At 35.4% G+C, this 20,747-nt stretch overlaps 1 protein-coding gene across 1 annotated transcript in view; it reads right to left on the bottom strand.

Annotated features, from left to right (window-relative positions):
* Positions 1–20,747, bottom strand: part of LOC108725527 (retinal homeobox protein Rx1) — a 61,069-nt gene that overhangs the window by 28,430 nt on the left and 11,892 nt on the right. Inside the window, exon 2 of the mRNA XM_018452581.1 lies at positions 9,223–9,455. Within this exon, the coding sequence (XP_018308083.1) occupies positions 9,223–9,455 (233 nt within the window). The remainder of the gene's footprint in view (positions 1–9,222; positions 9,456–20,747) is intronic.

Genomic DNA, 20,747 nt, shown 5'->3' with positions numbered 1-20,747 from the left:
TTTAAGTGATATTATTTATATAAAAATATACGTATTTATATACAGGCCAGCTTCCGTTCATGACTGTGTTTCAAGATCGACATGCAGTTTGCTTGAACCAGAAATTGAGATAAGATTCACGCAAAAATATTATTAGGCACCAATATTCACTTTGACTGAATATGGCCTTTTTCGCTTGTTGTGTTGAACATTTTTTGGTCGATTCACTTATTATTAAAATTATTTATAAGTTCTCGAAAAGAGAACGATTTTGCTGAAGTATTAAAAATTTAGTTATAGAGACTTAAAATTAGATATGAAAATAATTTTGTTTGACCCATCAAAATAATTATATAGGACGGTCAAATTGATTAAATATTAAAAAATTTTTACAATGTTACCATCAAAACGTTCTACATAATTATTTGATCCAATTTGGTCCAATAAAATTATTTTCAGATCTATTATATATTTAACTAAATTTTTAAATACTTTAGCAAAATCGTTTTTTCTATATAATAAAGTATTTGAATAAAGTCCACCTAATTTATTTTATTTCTTAAAAATTCTATTTATAGCGATATTGAAATAAAATGAGAATCAAATCTCTATTTCATTCACTTACAAAAATAAAATATTTTATATAGAATATTTGTAAACGAACGAAAAGAAATTTTTTTAAAACTCTAACATTGGGTCTTATTACATGCATATGAATATAACAAGGCCCAAATAAAAAATGCATTAAGATTAACAAAGAAAATAAATATTATCTTTCTAAATCGTTTTAAAATGATTATTAATCATAGAAAGGAAATTTCTTAGGACTTACTCTATTCTCAAACATTATAATTATCTTTAATTTTGTCTGTAATTAGCTCTTTAATTTTGTTATAAAAAATGAGGGAAATAAAAAAAAGCGAAATAGTCGAACGATAAAAATAACTTTCTCCGTTAAAAGAAATACTTGTTATACCGATACCAGGCCGCAGGATTATTCTTTTAAACTTCTAAAGTTGCGGCTGCAAGACGATAAAGCGCGGATGTCGTATTTATCAAAACGCATGCAGAACACGAATTACCCACCGAAATAAAGTCGACATCGGCACGCGAGGTAATAATTCCCCGATGAGAGCCAGTGTGCCGCCAAAGTGCAATCGACTTCATGCAACGGGAACAAAATTCTATTTTTATTGAAAACACCGGAACGGATACGGCAGTGAGTTTTCTCGGTACCGAGCGGCATATTTTTTCTCCTCTTCTTCTAATGCTACTGAAATATTCGAAATAAAATATTATTGTTTAAAGGATAAAGCAAAAAATCTCTTATTCATGGCCATTTCCACCAATGCAGATTAACTTTAATCTTGGTTCAAGCCATCTTCATCTTTTTCTAATTTTATAAAAATTAGGAAAAGTGAAAAATAAATTGAACCGAGATTAAAATTAATCTACATTGGAAAAATATCATTTTCATCTACAGTTAAAGAAAAAGTGGTAGCAATGTATTATGATTTTTACTAGACAATAAATATCTTAAATTCAAGAAATGATTTGTTAAGTTCTTTAATAATTAAGATTTTGAATGGCATTCAGACTGCTTATTAGCATTGTAGAACCACCGCTATTCCATCGACATCACGCTCCCGCGTGTTACGTGACAAACTTTTAAAAGGTCTGCAGGTGTGCTTCCTGCCGGGGTTAATTCCGGTAAGTGTTTCCACCGAAACGCCCGGGACTCGGTATCGATTTCGAGCAAGTCGCCCAGCAAATCGCCGAATTAGTCGGCTATCGTTTTATTTTTTCGACGTGGCTCTCTCGCGATCGCGTGACAGGCGAGTAATGCGCGCGGGCTCGGCCCGACAATGGGTCCATAATAATATAATAGATCGCCCGTGTAGTTACGCCGGCGTTTTGGCACACGAAAACCGATAAAAAGCGAGACTCGAAACGGAAATGACTTTTAGTGCTACGCTGAAATTAGATTATCATCGAACGAGGAGACATTATGGCTAAGGGAATATGAATGCCAGTTTCAACGTTACTTTAGATGTATCATAAGAAGAAAATATCGTGAAATATCGGGTATTAATTTAAGTCTCTTTAATTTTAACACGACGTGATAATACAGTTTAAAAAAAAATGATATCCTGTCTAGATCAATAAGCCAAAAAGGTCGCTGGTCAATTTATACGAATCTGTCAACCGTATTATTATTACCTTAACTGTTCCTTTTCAGATTTTTGACATTTTTGATTTTGATTTGTTGCATGGCGATCAATCGTCGAGAATATTAAGGATAACGTTGGCCGGATTTTGTTAGAATCTATGTAATCACATTCCGCGAGAGAGAGAGATGTTCTTTGATAAACGATCATGATGTACGATATCGTACAAGAAAGTGCAGGATTCTAGAATGAAATTTTTATTGTCGCGATAAACGTGGAAAGGAGGTAGAGAGGCCCCCGTGAAGCTATACGTAAACGCGGGAGACTCGTCGACGGTCGGGTATCGGCAGTCCGAAGAATCGAAGCTACAAAATGGTTAGTAATTTACGAGCGAACCCGCTCGTAAATCTAACCGAGTGAAGTTGCATTACCCAATTCCATTTATCTCTTTGAAAAGATGCGGCTCCCCGTATGATTCCCCCGAGCTTTTATTCCCTTTTACATTTTCTGCAATCTATTTTTCGATTTAGCACGCAAACAAACATTACGCGCGATTTAAAGCTAAACCATTTGCCCATTAATTGATCCAGGCGAAATATTTTTGTCGCGGCGTATAAAATAATGTACTTTTAACGAATAAAACAAACAGGACAGGTGTTTAAAACCGTCCGCGTTATACATTCTTTTTAAAATCCACCGTCCCACTCCATCGGGGGGGGGGGGGTGGGGGGGGGGGGGGGCGGGCGGCAAAATTGAAATAAAAACACAGATCCTATTACAAATTCTACAAAAATGTCGGCTAAAATGTCGTGCAGCAAACATACAACTGTAATTGTTATTAGAGTTTTATTACACGTGTACAGTTTTATGTTAGTAGTAAACAACTTCACCTATAAAATTAGTCCTACCAACGTCGTACGTATAATATTTCTTAAAGTAGCTAATAAAGAAGTATAAAAAGATTTGTTGAAAGAATCGATTTTATTGAAGTTTAAAATTTTACTAAAAATTTAACTGATGCAGATCCGAAAATAATTATTATTTGGTCTATCCAAATAAATATGTACCCGTAAAACGTTAAAACTGATTGCTAAAATGTTAAAACTTTTAGCTGTATTGTCGTCAACGCTTAAGCGTTTTACATATATAAATTTTTAATGATCCAAATTATTTTCAAATCTGTATTTAACTAAATTTTTAGATACTTAAACAAAATCGATTCTTTCCGTGATGGCAAATAAAGATTGAGCCCGGTAATTGGTGCACAAGATTAATATATGTATATAAGAATAAATATATAATATAAAACAAAAATTTCGTTATATTACATCACATGTTTCAGCTCACTTTTGAGCCACACATCTTCAGATTCTCTCTCTCTTTGTCTCTCTCTCTCTCTATTTCGAAATACATTATAATAAAATGAAAAAAGAAAGGAAGAACGATTTTGCTGAAGTATCTAAAAATTTAACTATATAGATACAGATTTGAAAATAATTTTGTTGGACCATCGAATTAATTACGTAGGAAACGCGAGCATGACAAGCAATGCTATAAAAATATTTTTAATATTTTATCAATCAGTTTAAGCATTCTATGTAATTATTTTGATAATCCAACAAAATTATTTTCAGATCTGTATCTACCTAAATTTTTAGATATTTTCTCTAAACTGTTCTTTCCGTGCACAGTTAGAAACTTTAGGACATCTGTAGTAGACCGTGATGAGTCACTTTGCAATTAAAAAAGATGTTCACAGATAGTTGATAGACCGTGGAGAAAATTTCATCAATCAAGGTCGAATCACGAATAATTGTAAGACCTCTTCTCTGCTATAAATAGTAATTTAGAAATGTCGAATCACCGATCGAAGATTAATTAATTCGTGTTGTGCGCGATTGAATCTTTATGACGCCGTGCGTAACGCAATTCAGTGCACCCCGAAAAGCAATGACGATCATTGAGAGAGTGGCGTTAAACTTACGCGTGACCTGCTCGCGCGCGCACACGTGTGCACCGGGTTGGGAAAAGCTGGAAAACGCGCGGCGCGCGTTTTCCGATGACAATCAGACCGCAGCGACCGCCGACGGAATCCCGTCCACGTTCCGCCACGCCCAATAAAAACCTCCTCTCTCCCTCACTACCTCGCAACCCCGGTTTTCTACCGCTGCCCATCCCTCGTCCCTTCGAAACCATCTCGTCGAGCGGCCTAATAAATCCGACAGACGGGATTGGCGTGCGCTATCAATTAAAAATGATGAAACCGAACAGAGCGGCGCGGCGCGCGGCTCGCCGCGGCCGGGCGAGCGGATAGAGCGGAGAGAGTCCGCTTGCATCGCGAGTAAAGCTGATTCCGCAACCGCCTTGTCCGCTCTGGCGTAATAAGCTTAAGCGATTAGGTATACCTTGGGGGCGGCCCGAGACGGTTGCGGTGCTACGGTTAGCGAGAGACGCGGGGGTGCAGTGGTAAAAATAAACGAGGGAACAAGACGCGCGCGGACCTGTTTGAAAAACTGGGAAAAAGCTCGCGGAAGGAAAGAGAGGGACGACGACGGAGTGAGAAGACGGAGCCAGCACGCCGGCAGCTCACGGCGGGTTTTAAACGCAATTTAAATTTTTAATTGCGAGTCCGTCGACCCCGAGGAACGACGCCTTCCTCATCCTCACGCGGCACTCTGACGTTTTGTTCCAAAGCGCGGATCCGTGTGTTTGCTTAAAAATTCTTTTTTTCGAATTTCCTTGATACTGACTGGACGAACATTCCTATTCATCGTGCAGCAGAAGAAATGTTTTAAAGTGTCTTCAAGTTTCGTATAAATAACAGCATGCTTAAAGATGTATATTATACGTATCTTTTATGAAAAAATTATGAAAAAATTACAGATTTTTTAATATTGTATTTGAAAGATTTAATTTAGAACCTGGATAAAAAAATTATTTCAATAAGAAGTAGACAGTAGTAGTTTTTCAGTAATTAAGATAAAATGAGAAAATTTTTATGTACACTATAAAATTATATTGTTAAATGAAAATATTGATCTCTTATTGATGTATAATTGCACTGTTCTGCCGCGAATCTATGCTGCAAACTTTTAATTGTACAAAGCGGTCTTAAAATTAAACGTGATGTACAAAAACTAGGTGTGCCCAGGTCGTATTAAAACTACTTTGAACAATTATTAAATAAAATAACAAACACGCGCAGATGTAGTAACAAGATTATCAAATTAAAATGATGAATAAATTTTAATATTTTTTTTTTTTATTTTGTTGCGAATAATTATAAATTTTATATCGAAGTCTGTCGTTATATTATCAGCAAGATGAAAAAATTACGAGTATATTATATTTCTGATTTCTTGAGTACAGTATTATTGAGACAGTATATTGTATTTTTGGCGCGCATTGCTGTTTATTAAAAAAAAATATCTTATTACTTTTTCAAACGTATCTTATTGATGGAATAATAATTTTTAAAATCGCGTGTGTATGTGTGTGTGTAAAAAAAATTCATCCTTTAGCTTTTTTCTGTTGATATTTTGTACGTAATTATCTAAATCATATCAATGTAATTATGATGATGTGATAAGGTTATGTCAATGTGAGCTGACACTAGTTGTTCGTGTGTAATAAATCGTATATTATAAATTGGATACAGACGTTTCAATCCTGGTATTGGGTCCTCTTCAGTGTGGAAATTGTGATTGATAGGAATATAAAATAAATTTGTGTAATCGCTGAATCTTCAAATCATCATTAAATCTATTGTCTTTACTTAAAATCTTTAATGTCGTCTGTTATATTTTACTGAATATACAAACTGCATATGTTAGAATGTCACTAAAACGATATATTAATTTAATGTAGTCAATTTAAATTTCTAAAGTCGATTTCACTAAAAACTTACGTAGGCGTTTAACGATGGTCTGTTACATTGCGATGTAAGTATATAGAGAAATCGTTATTATGTGAGAGTTTAGATCAGACTAATCATGACAATATGTTATTAATGCTCTCCATAACAATATAAATATAAGCTTCAATATATACAATGAAGGAATACATATATATAAACACATAAACACATTTTTCAATAAATTCATAAAATTAGTATTGAAAACACAGAAGCATCAATCTTCCGCGATTAAATCGTGATATACGGGGTTCAATAAATTCGACTACTTTTGTAAATTTAACCCATTTATATAACCAATCTTCAAAATATAATTACTTGTATAATTTTTCTGTATTCAGCTTCTGCTACTAATTGTTTACCTATCATCTGTTCTACGTAGAAAAATACCAGGAAAATAAATTATGGGGCAACTTTATTACCGGGGCGACGTGCTTATCTCGCAATATAATTTTTGCTTGTTAATTGCAACAATGAAAGCTTTCTAAAGGAGTTCAATCTTGCCTACTTTCCAGTTGCCGTTTTATCCTTCTTAAGGTCCATCTATAATCCACTTAAGGCGCAAAGATAATGCCTATAACGTTTCTCGCATTGCGTGTTTAATGGTAACTCTAACGAGCCGAATACCCGCGACACTACGAATTAGCGTGGTTGCCTCGATAAAGCCCTAATTGCAATCGACGCGTAATCTTAACCATCGTCGACAGGCGAGAGCCCTTCGCGGCAATGGAAACTTAAGGCGGGTGCCTCGGTAAAAATCAATTCCGCGTTCGAGGAGGTAGAAAGAAAAGGCAGGTGCTCGTAAGACTGCCGGCCGGGTTATTATCCCATGTTGCTGAGAGCCCCGCCCAATAGCGTAACAAAGTGGCGATGCTGACGAGACCTGTGCCGAAATCTCATGCCGACCTTTTTTCTGGCTCTTTTAGGCCCCTTATCTCTTCGAAAAAAAGTTCAGAAATTTATAAAGGGTAAAACTATTGTTTTTGTTCTCTCATTGCGATATATATATATGTATACTACTATGTAAATCGATTACTTTCATATGTATACTTCCTTTTATACTTTTTCATATTCTTTAATTATTTTTACTTTGCATACACAGATCCTGCAAAGGCTTTTACCTGAGAATAGTCATTTGAATTTTTATGTGAGATTAGAATACACTGTTAAGTGTCAAAGGAGCAATGGTAACCCAATCCCTTAAGTTAAATAACATTTTGTTATTTTAATTCCCACATGTATCAAAATGTAAATCAATCCATTTCTATGGTTAAATTTCTTAGTTTCAAAGTAAATGAATGGCTGCGTTCAGCAGAAAAAACTAATCCATTAGCGCTTAGTGATTCTTTAATATGATTAGCTTCTACACTTACAATTAGATCCAGCGAAGACTAAAGGTAAGAACCAATCCTATTAAAGAATCACTAAGCGCTAACTGATTAGTTTTTCCTGCTAAACACAGCCAATAACTTTAACGTATGCACTTAGTAAGTACATAATAAATAAATTTAAGTCAAATTTAACATTTCTTAAAATCTAACTAAATTTAACCAAGTTTAATTAAATTGTTTTAAATAAATTAACGATATATTGAGTAATGGCGATATAAAGAAATGATTAAAAATAATTCAAATTGGATATAATTCGATATTATAAATTTAACAATGTAGAATAAGAGAAAAAATAACGTAAATAAAGAACTCGAGGATTATATCAGTCGAAATTCGGACGATGGTCCTGTTGAACCATCGGAACCACGGTAGCTGCGCTACTGGACCCGGTGACGTGCCGCTCGGCAAGCGTGCCCCTGGGAGCTTAATCGATGCGTCGTCGCACGCGACTGCGTGCTTTTATCGCTGTCACGCACATAATTAATTTAATTTAGTTTAATACGTCGGCCCAGCGCGCCAGGCAGCGATTGTCGTTCCGATTGTTTGCACGGAAACGCCAACGTTAACCCCCGGCCGTTTCACCGAACACGATATTCGTATCCGTCAAATTTCGGTCGAGGAAGAATAAATCCTACTCTATCGTGCTCCGCAGGTCGCAAATTTATACCGCCTCTGTAACTAAGTACACGAAAAATGTTCGTAGCAACGTACTTTACACAAGATTATTTATATACCTAATTGTAATAAATTTTATGATATCTTGATAGTTTTGTCTTACATGAAAACGTATATTTTACGTTGTAACGTTTTATTATATGCTATGATAGTCTTTGAAGTCCACCTTCATTTTGCAGAATTATCAAAAAGTATTTTAATATTAACTATAAAGAAGAGGTAATATGCAGGGTGTTCCAGAAATGTACATTTTATGCTATAACGTTTTATTATGTTATGATAGTCTTTGAAGTCCACCTTCATTTTGCAGAATTGTTAAAGTATATTTTAATATCTATTAACTTTAAAGAAGAGATAATATGCAGGATGTAACGGAATCGTTGAACACCCGGCAAGAAGATGATTTTTTATGTATCTACTTCATCAGGGCGAGGAGCAGCCTGATACCAAGAATGGATCTGAACACGGAGAAAACCCGCGAAACGCAAGATTGTCACATAGGTAACACCCGTGAAAGCCTCAAGAATATTATTAAAATAAATACATTATTAAAATTTATTGCATTATTTTAAATTAATGTCAAATTCAGATAGAAATAGCGATGAATAGTCAGATTGGGTGTACCAAGTAGATTAATTGTAGCTAGTGAAATGTACACATACTTAACAAATATTTAAACTCGATTTTGTCGAAAACGGAGCTCTATATGAAAAAATTGCATTCGATATTTTCGACCTACTTTTACATGAGGAATCACTTTTTTTCCGAAACCACACTTTCCGGACATCTTGTACATAGAAAATAGTCATTTTCTATATAATGTATCTTTTAATATATTTTAATATTAAAAGGAAAGATTTGTGCATATATGAAAGCAATTTATAAATTTATTAAACGTCAAGGAGATATAAAAAGATTTTTCATGTTCCTTTTTGTATTCCATAAAAAGAAAAGATATTTTTCAATCGACCATCGTCACTTTGAACTTCGAAAGAAAGCTTTTTCCCTCTCGAACTCACGTATTCTAAAAGTAGTGTGAAGAAAATGTTACTTCCCCCCTTCGTCGATCTACGAATTCGTTCGGAGAATGACTCACCTGAACACGAACTTCCGGGAGGTTCACTTTCATGGCGAGCTCCTCCCTGGAGTAGACGTCCGGGTAGTGAGACTTCTCGAACGCTCTCTCGAGCTCGTGCAATTGGTAGGTCGTGAAGGTAGTCCGGTTGCGACGGTGTTTCTTCTTGCCCCCGTTACCGTTTATGTCCTCCCCGCAGCCCGCGCCGAGTTCCTCGTCGCTACCGCCGCCGGTGGAGTTGCAGCTGTTCTCACCTGGAAGCCGCAACAGAGAGAGCGGTCAGGGTCTCCTCGGAAACGGTCGTTACGGGTAATAGGAGCGGTAATGGTGATCGATTTATCCGGAGTCGCAGCTATTACCCCCATTATGCGCGCATAATAGTAGCTATTAGAAGTGCTGCAACGCGCGTGGCCGCGTAGAATTGCGTGTGCGTGCGTGCGTTACGCGTGTGTGGGTGAATCGGTCGCGGCGCGGGCGCTTTAAAACGCCATTCGCGGCTTGGATTTCTTCTCCTCTTATTTTTTTTCTTTCTTTTACGTTTCGTGATCGAGCAAGCGAGAAGTACGACGCGTTACGCTTCGTTGAATGTAAAAGAGACAACGAGGATTAATTAGAGTATTTGACGTTTAATATATGCGATGCTTATGGGGAACAGAAGGACACCGGTTATGGACGAATGGATTACTTTTCTCGGCGAGCGCGTGAGAGCGTAATAGCGTATACGTGTATAAAGTATCGGTTGTCATATTTCCTTTATATATATGAAAATACAATATAATCTCGCAGTGAACTTGCAAAAATAAAATGTGAATCAGCACGCTGAACCATTATGAATGTTAATGAACGTTTTTCCCATATGATTTTGCCAGATAACGAAGCGAACGAACTAAATTGCTATTTTTTCTTTCGTCAATAATTTGAAATAAATAGCTGGAGACACTTCTTCCTTTACGATATTATTGCGAAAGTGAAAGATTGGATATTGGTTATCGAGAATAAAGCTGTGCCAGGAAATAATCATTTACATCTCCCTCTCTCAATATTTGTAAAATACAGTAAAATATTTTATAATCGGAAGTAGTAGTGGAAAAATGTTTTTTTTTCTTTTTAATGATTTTTGCAATTAAATCAAACTCCTCAATATTTTTGAAACAAGATACGTTGTAAAATGTAAGCTGTGTCTCTAATAAAAAAGTTATATATACATATATATGGTATATATAATATTTCAAAAATAATATAAGAGAAAATGGTATGTGTTTGTGGAATTGTAACTACATACGATTAATATAAAGTAACTTATTATAAAGTGATTTATTAAAACTCTATATTTCTGGATAGAAATGAAAATCTGCAGAATAAGTCTAGTATATACTTTTGCCATTAAGATATAAAGCCAATGGAGTATCTAATTGTAAGTAAGTCAAGTTGGAAACATTCTCATTTCTAGGTGCTCGAAGGAAGGATGCTCTGAAGGAATCATCTAATCGTTTAGAGATATACAAGAACATCGCCGTAAATGCGCGTCAGCACGCACTCGTTTCATACTTGGGTGACACGTTGTATTTGTGTAACAGGACCCTATCGTTTCGTCACCGCTTATCCGACGCTTTATTAAGGTGACGGCCACATCGCCGCGCCGTTATCGTCGTTAACGAAAGGGTCAGCGCAACGAAAGCGACGGGGATTTATTTACGTTGCCGTACAATCACGCGATCATTTTCACTGCAAATAACGATGGCACATTCCGCCGTATTTGTGTATTTAGAAACGTGACCACGAGTATTCGTGCCCAGTATTCCGGTCGAGGTCTAATCGATTTAAGCGCAGAATTAATTGTCCGACCGACTACGATATGCCGTGCCGGGCGCGCACTGTGCTTAATTGTTTCACTGTCAAAGCGCAGGTGCATTGTAATGAGATTTGCATTGGCGATGACAGCGCTGGCAATGACATCGTGTTTGCTGCTTCTTGGGAAGCGTTTTTTTTATACGATCACGTATCTCTGCTTGATTTATTCAATGCAGGAAATGTAGGCGCGTGTGATTGTTTGTGATTTAAACGATCGTAGAAATTTCACGTAGAAAATTCTGAGGCAAACTACGAATTTTGCTAGTAGATTTTGAGCTAGTTTAGCAGCGAAAACACATATCGAAGACATTGATTTACAACTATAAAATCTATATCTACTTTTAACAGAAGTTTGATTCTGTGTAATTTCTTCGAGCAATTATTTGGTATTTCTGCTTTAAATTTAATTTTCATTTTAGTTTTATCTCACAAGAATTTTCCTTAAAAAAATATCACGAGAGAAAAAAATGTACGCTCGCGTGCATTGCACAATTTCGTTAGTCCGTTGCTCTTCGAGGAAAAATACTACTACTGTATCTTACCGTGCACTTTTACCTACTTTCGTATAAATTACAATTTTCTTCGTAAATTACACGATCGTCGCCAGACCGTGCAATTTCGCGGATTAAATCATTAAGTGAGTAATCACTAGGTAATTTTCGAGCACTTTGAGTCGCTATGAAAGAACTTAAAGCGCGTCAACACGCGGCACTTCCACCGAGCTATTACGCTATCTCTTTCCTTGCAAATTACACCTTTCGTTGAGGTTGATGATTGCTCGCGTCTGAACGCCCAATCAGAATTCGTTTCATTATTTTCATTTTCAAGGTAATACCGTTTGAAAAGCGGAATTTCTTTACAATTTCCTTGTATATTAGAGATTGCTATAATTAATAATACAAGAAATATTATTAATCATGTAAGAAATAATTATTAAAATTTAAATTAAAAAGTGTGATAAGACTCGTATGAATAAACATTTGAAACTAATGAGAAAAAGGTTTGCGAGCCGAGCTAAGTGTGTTTGTGCTGACGTGTAATTACCTTAAAATTAATAGAGAAGAAGATGGTATTATGACCAGTGTACATATTGTGGCCTCCCTTAATATCTCCGCTATATAGCGAATCCTAATGATTATTTATGGAATTATTAGTTCAGTAGCTCGCCGTTACACCATAACGCTAATATTACCAATACTTAATACCCAGCACTTATTATAATGCATTTTTACTTTCGAGTATTTCGAAACGTTTCTGAGGTACACTTTAGCATTTAATTACCTACTTTTTAGCACCTACTTCCTCATTTTCCTTAAACTTGAGTATATTATTACATGAATATATGTATTTTTGAGTGTGTTATTTGCTATTTAACATTTTATTTGACTGTATATATTTTGAGTTATGCGAATTTAAACAATACCATGGCATTTTGCTAATGTGGCCTTCTATGGATATTGATTACTCACGACCTCTTTTTTGAGGTTTTCAAATCAAAATAATTATTTGATAATCGATTGTAGCTCTACTGTTAATCTACGTTTATATTACGTACTATTTTTAGTACTGAGATTTTTAGTACTGAGCAGTTTATATGCAGAAGTTATGTGAATGTATATACGTTCATTTGCATACATTTTAAAATATTTTACTTTTTTGTTAATTTTGTAACCAAATACTGCTTTCTAAAACTAATATTTTAAGACTATTTTTATGGAAGGCCACATTACCACCCATTTTTTTCGTCGAGTTATTATGCAATGTCGCCACATTTTTATTAATAGTATCCCAAGTAACAAATATTTCGTAACTTTGAGTCCAGAATTGATTCAACAATATTTTAACGAATGTAATCGTCAAGTTTTAAACTTAAATATTGATTATTAACAAAGTTATTGTGTAAAATGTAACTGGGGTGCCATAATACCATCTTCTCCTCTATCAATGTCATATAATACAGAAATGACAAACATTTTAATCTTTTAATAGACGGTCATCCTTAGTGTTACAATGTTAAACAATAATTAAAGTTACATTATAAAGCCGTTAAATTAAGCAGGAATTTAAAACGGTGAATTTAAAACGCACGCGGAAATGCTATTAATTAAATGTTATAAGCGATTATTAATCATACGTACAAGAAATCTTTATCAATCATTAAAAATTTATTATTTTTATTTGCTAAAATTGATGCAAATGTTATGCATATCGTTAAATATTAAAGGATTAAATTTAAATCAATTCCTTGAATTAAATTTTGCTATTTTTAACTTCCATGTATGGCCAAATTTATTATTTGAACACATTTTAATACAAAAAATATGGTTAAAAGACAATCACATTTAATCAATCCATTTCATTGATTGAATTGCTTCAAGTTTCAAAGTAAGCAGCGTTCATATTAACGTATAGGTTTTTATTAGTAAATAATAAATTAAATTTGAGTCACCTATTTAATACAATTCTTAAATCAAATTGTTTAACTCCATTATTTTCATTAAATTAGTGACATTTTTATTGAACAGGAGTAGTGGCGACCTTTAGAAGTAATTAAAAGTAACTTAAATTACAATTTGACATTATGAATTTAATAGAGTATCAAAGATTTGATAGTAAGATACACGAATGTTGTAACAAACTTTATGAAGACTTTATGGATAAAAATTGCGCGGTGAGCAATTAAATGACGAATAAAAATAAATTTTAATCTTTTGTTTCGCAGTCCAGGTTTGGGTAAGATTAATACGATTGCACGTTATTACACAATGCGGAACGCGTTGCGCTCACTGGGCGAACTATTACGCGATCATTTTCCCTGCAAATTACATCCATCCCGGGTGCTGCGGTTACTCGTCGACGAACGCCCGATCAAACCTCGCATTATTCCCGTCCCCGAGTGTAATATCGTCCAAGAAACCGAACGGCACCACCGACGAAGAGATTGATCCTGCGGGATCGCGGCAGCAAATAGGTATTTTCCACCGTGCACGCTTTCCCTCCACCCCTTCCTTTCGCCCTCTACACGTCCTCTCCGCTCTCCCGTCGTAAATCCTAACTTCATCCTGATCCGTTCGTCGACGTAGCGATCAAGGCAAGTTTCTCTTTTGGGCAGTACCCCTCTCCCATATATATACATACATATACCTATATACATACATGTGGATATACATACATCCTGGTACTTCTCATTAACTGCATAATTAACCTTCTCTCGCGTCGCAGCGCAGCGCGTTAAATCGAATTGCAGGGGGAGTAATCGGGGGTGCAGGCTCGATGGTGATGTTCCGCGCGCACTCGCGCGACCATGCGCAACCACGTGCACGCATCTAACATGCGCGTCTCTATTGTACTCGCGGTGCCCACACATCTTCGCGAGAAGCTGCGCCTGATACTAACCAACAATCTAATAACTTCGCCTTAGCTGGCGATTAACGCGCCTGTACCGACTAATTATCAACAACAATCGATAACAGTCACCCCCCCCGTCTCTCTCTCTCCTTTTAAAGTGCAAATGCTACCGTCCCATCGCACTGCCACCCCTTCGCACTTTCCTCCTTTTCACGGATCCTTTCCGATCCTTTCTGTCCCCTTCATAGACGGAATTTCTAGTCTCCTAGTTATTTCTTGACGTGCATTCGCTTTGGTGATTATTCTGTTCAGATTAATCTCCTTTCTTTCTTCAAGGACAGTCTGTTTAGGAAACTAAAGAAACATAAACCAATAGACTTTGCCAAACAACTGCTATGAGATAATTTTGTTGAAAAATATTTTAAAGAATTTTAGAGAAAGTTAGAAATTTTCGTCAATAATCTAAGACCCTGATTTCTAGTACAAGTATTTAGTAAATGCGAGTAAATGTTATAAGTGTTTAAAATTTTGTAGGCTTTGAGAGAGAGAGAGGGTTTTCATTAGAAATAATGTTTATTATTTTTAAATATTACGTTTTATATTTTCAAATATTTTTATTTGATTATTTTCATATCATAGAAGCGTTTAGATATTTTCGTTTGAATACATTTATATTATAAATGAAAGTGGTTTCTAAATCCTGAATTGATACGTTATTTAATTTAACTGTAACTGCTTCGTACCAGAAAACGCAATTAAATATAATTTAAGCTTAATAGCGTTATCGTTATTTTAAGCTACTCAGTGAATTTTAATTATCCAATCGTGAGATTGCAAGACAGGAATTGCGAGTGTTTGCAGATTCGTGGCGGTCGAAGGTTATTAACTAATTTAATTCCGCTTTCCGAAAGACGTGCACGCCAGAAGTTTATTCGTGCATCACGCTCCGTGAAGTTTTAACCCGACACCCGATAGAAATTTACACCTGGAAGTTGCGTGTCGTTATTCTCACTCTTAGACACCCCAACGAAAATTAGTTTCAAATAAAAATATCTGAAAAAAATTGAAATAGATTGCATGAAATAAGTTCACAATTTGTACATCTATTGATCTAGCTAGATGTATACATACTCGTATAATATATTATACATCTTACAATAAAGCACATAGCGCGAATTAGAGTTGCCAATCTTACATAATTTTTTAATATCTATAAATAAATGATCAGGAGATAGGTTGACATTTCACGTGAAGTGTGCTAATACTGCTAATTCGAGGAAAAATTTAAAAGAGGGATGGGAATAAGTACGAATCATCCTATATATGCTCATGCTGCTTGCGCGTGATGTTTGCCCCCGTACGGATATACTACGGATATTCATATAGAAGCGGATTTCTATGATACTGGGTAGGCGTATACACGTTTGACTCGAATAACTGGGTGCTTCGTATATATGTGCGCGGATACGTCTGCGCAATAATTGGTTTCGGTCGGGACAGAGTAACCATCGTGATTAAATCCTACGAGGCAGCTGCAGGGTAGCGGAGCGCCGTCGCTCTTACTACTTGCCGCCCTGTTATATCGAGGAGTACATCCCTGAGAACGACCTGTATTTTCGTGGATTAAACGCGACACTATGCCCGGAAAGCGAAAGTTTATGACATTATCCGAGAGCTGAGATCAGAATTGGCTGAAGGCGGTTGATAATCAAAGAGCGTTATTGACCACTTTCGCGCGTTATGAAGATTTAAGAGAAATGTTATTGTAATTTTGCGAATTTAAGCCCACGTAAAGATTGAGACAAGTCCATTTTTGTAACAAAATTAAATAAATTTTTATAAATGGAAATAAGACTCAAGTCTATAATTTTATAATGCATTTAACTATGTAACGAAAATAAATAGCTAATGTATGTTTTATTCCCCCTTATAAAAATAAATTCTTTTAAAAGAGAACACACAGAAGGGAAGATACAGATATGAAGAGATTTGTTTTCGTAAAGCGTTGTGATGACGAATAAATATAATTTCGAATGTTTTCGCTGCTTTGCTATATTACAATTTTATGTCGTATCATAAAAATTTTACATCATGTGAAAAAATATGTTTATATATACATAAGTATACACATATAAAAATATGTTTATATATACGTAAGGACATATATTATATATTATATTTATTACACATAAGTCATATAGACCATATCAGATCTTATTATAAAAGATCCATCAGAGAAACTCACCGCTGCAAATCGCAGGAAAATAATTAATGCACTTTTCATCGGTCCTTATTCTGTCTAGTGTATTTCAAGGTTCGCAGAACAACTGAAACGTTTTACGTTTCCTGCATTCTCATCGGCGGCGGCGCGAATAGGAACGTCCCGGTGAGTAATTTTGTGACACGATCTCAGAGAGGGATGAACGAGACAGTCGTCGGTTATTTCGCGTTCACGAGCGACGGAGGAGATGGTATCGCGCGGATGCAAAGCGGTCCTAGTCGGTTCTCTAGCTACTTAAGAGATTGACACGGCGAGATAGTATAATGGACGGAGTGGCCCGAGAGAGGAAAGATTCGTGGTTCTGCTTCCCAGACCGGCCACCGGCTCTAATGGGCCAACACTGATCGCTGATAAATTTCAAAATGCCGTGGGGGCCTTTCGATTCTTCTCTGCGACTTAATCGAGTTAAGGCGTCGATTGAGGAGCGCGTTAGCGGCGAGTTAATGCGCCGCGCGTCATTCCCTGAGGAACGATAGCACACGCAATCCCGTCTATAAGTGCGATATAAAATGCACGAAGCAAGCTATGCAAGTGAACGTCTGAATGATGCTTTCACACAAGACGGTGTACTTATATTATCTAAAGTGATGAATCAATCATTTAATTATATATTCAAATGTTAATTAAAGAATTATAGATTAAGAGAAAAATGTTATTTTACCATAATTATGATATTTCTGACCATATAAAATTGCAATTGTAATTATAATTAGTAAAATGATGTTAGGCGCTCCATTTGCACAGTTACTGTTATAATGTTAGTAATAATAATTATATTTGTATAAAATTACATATATTATATATGTACATAAAAAATATATAATTGACACAAAAAATGACTATAATTCATAGTTCTTTACCAATACTATATATTTTGGGTACATAAAACTAGAAATATGATTATTATTACTAACATTATAGCAATAATCATTATAAAAATGGAGCTCTTAAAGCCATAATTATTTTACCATTATACAGATATAATTATGGTCACAAATGCCAAACACTTTTTTCTCAGTGTACCTTTAATTTGCGCATCACTTACCACGCTAAATTCTCATTGTGATTTATTTTTTAATTTGTTATTTACATTAATAAGAAACCTTAGATCATTTTCTCATTATTTATCAAAAATAAAAGTAATTGCGTTATTAACAATTATTTGCGACATTTGTAATTTATGTATATTATATATTATTTATATCATTTGTAAACTTTTTAGATAATTTATGCCAATAAATGGTTGGTATCATTATTGTAATGGATTCTTCCTAAGAGATTACATTTTGTGAAAATAACTCAATCATTAATCGCTGTGTAATTATATTTTAAGTGGAAATAGTGTAAATCATTAATCGCCATGTGAAAAAATTCCATTACTGTTTCGCGTGGCATTTACCAAATATGAGTTCTAACTTTGATAGACAGTATTTTTGTAAATATGCAGTTCAATATCGACATATCCGAACGAACGGATCACATATCCGTGATGGGAATTAAAATTTTTCGTTCTCTATAAAATTTAGCAACGCGGGATCGAACCGAACGGGTCTTGAAAAAATCATCAGATATGTGTCAAAAGTTACGCATTGTTAGGTGCTCATTAAAAGCGACTAGCTCGGGTAGTTCAGTTCGTTTCCCTGTTTGTAATGTAAACCGCATATATCCCAAAGCGCACATTTAATATATTTGCTAGCAAATGTCGCGAATGATGAATTAGAGGTAAACGAATTGATTCCAACAAATATACGAGAGCTTTCCGCGAATCAGTCGCGGACGATGATATCTGACTGCCGGTCAAATTAATTAATGTCCTGTTGGCATTTTGTTAAAGGAAAGTCGTACTTTGGCGCATAAAACGAGAAGCCGGTCAACCGCCAATCAAGTGTCAAGATGGTTGAAACCGATGAACTTTCGCGCTTTTTTAGATGCCCGTAATCCAATATTATTTCGCAATGACATTTTTTTCACGCGATTATTAGATCAGACAGCTGAATCCAGCATCTCGAGATAACGATTTTGTAGAAGCTTGAAACTCCATCATAATATTATTATATCGATGAAAATCGCGCTTTTCGTATCCGTCGTCCTTACGGTTTGTAGGCCCTCAATTTGTAATTGTGAGAATGGTTAATAATAATTAATATATACATATATATGTATATAAATTATTAATTATTTATATATATATATATATAAAAGGTGGAGCGAACGTTGAAAATTGATAGCTGATGCGAAAATTGCGATCAGGGATATCAAAAATAAAGAGGGATAGATGTGCGATGATTTTGTAAACTCGGCGATGCCGCACGGAATGTGTACATTAAACTCGTGCCGCGTATTTAATTGAATTTCCTGTCCAATATTGATACGACTAACGCGGTGTCCATAATCAAAAACTAGATGCCCAAAATGATTAATATCCCGAGCTCGGTGCTATTTTAGTTAACTCGCTTGAGAAGAGGTGATAATATATATCAGAATCGTTAAAATTCTCGCTAATGTACCTTTAATGACCGAATACGCAGTTTAAATATTACATTTTTAGAATGTAATATTTCATTAAAACTTTCATACGTTAATTTATCTCAATTATTAAGCACTTTTTACATAATAAAAGATAAAATTTCTCAAAATGACGCTGCTTTTATTTGTTTAGCGTTCTGTCATTCAAAACAATTCCATACATTATAAAAAAATTTTACAAAAAGTTGCTTTTACAAAAAGATACTTTATATTTTAATTTTTACACCAAAGAAAAGTTTTTGTTATTTGCGATTATAATTACATGGTACCATAATTATGGCTATTACTGCTGTAATGTTAGTAATAATTATATGGAATAAATATATGTATAGCTTATTTAAAAATATATATACAATTGATATCTAAATGTAAGAAAACAGGTGTAACATTGCGCGTAATGACGATAGTATATTGAAAACAGTCAATCGTGCCCAAATGCACTTTCTATAGGTATAATATTGTATATAAAATCTTTGGGCCTCTAAATTCATTCTCCTGCGCATTCACAGAAATGTTATACCTGTCTCATTACATCATAATTAACACTGAAGATGACTTTGTTAGTATTATCAAAAAAATGGTTGCGATTTACTACAATTTAACTCTAATTTATAGTCATTTTTCATGCCAATCATATATATTTTTGATAGAACTGTATAGCAGTAATAAGAGAGAGAGTATAATTATTATGTAACTATATAGTCTCAAATACTACAAATTTTTCTCTCTATCGTGTATTCATTACTATTGTACTTAATTGTGCATTTCTATGTTTCTCTCACTCTTTCTTTCTCGTTGACATTTTTATTGCCAAGTCAATTACATAAACGGTTCTCAAGTATTTCTCGACAACACACACAAAATTTCTTTCATGAAAAAAAAAACAAGATTTCTTCAGGAATACTGTTCGATATTCGATGCAGGATACACCACGCCGTCGTTTGTACTTAAGCACGGCTGTCGATTCAGAATCTAATTTCCTCGATCGGCGTGGGAGGAGACGGCGTGACAAGGAGAGACGGCACGGGAGGGGGAGGGAGAGAGGAAATAAGAGAAAGAGGAAAGGTATGCCGTCACACAGAGGGCTTAGCTCGCCGACCAAAGAGGATTACAGAATTTGTCTTCTCGTGGACCATCACCGGTGTCGTTCCTTCCTCTCTCTTCCTCATCCCCTCTGCAGCCTTTAGTCTTCCTCCCTTTCGGTTCTCCACCTCTCGTCCACCGTCCTTCCCCGGTCGCTACTCTTTCAGTTTTTATCTCCGGAACGAAACGCAATGGCCACTTTGCGCGGCACAAAGTTTCGACGGAAATTTCTCCGTAAAAGCCACTGTCACCTGTCGCGCTCTTTAATCCGACGCACGTATCGATCCTCGAGAGAAGTGTCTCCGCCCGCGCGACGCGCGACGGTGCCCTTTCGCTCGCCCGAGACACAGCGGAGCGAGTGTTTTTATTGCCGCGGTAGTACTTAATACCGACCAATACCACCCAGCAAATTTAATTTATTTAAAGCACTCGCAGTCGGATCATCGGGAGCTGTTAG

Source organism: Mycetomoellerius zeteki, unplaced genomic scaffold, assembly GCF_001594055.1.
Source record: "Mycetomoellerius zeteki isolate Tzet28-1 unplaced genomic scaffold, Tzet1.0 scaffold35, whole genome shotgun sequence".
NCBI classification, from domain to species: Eukaryota; Metazoa; Arthropoda; class Insecta; order Hymenoptera; family Formicidae; genus Mycetomoellerius; species Mycetomoellerius zeteki.
Note: the sequence above shows the minus strand (reverse complement) of the source record. Positions and strands in the feature narration are given on the sequence as shown.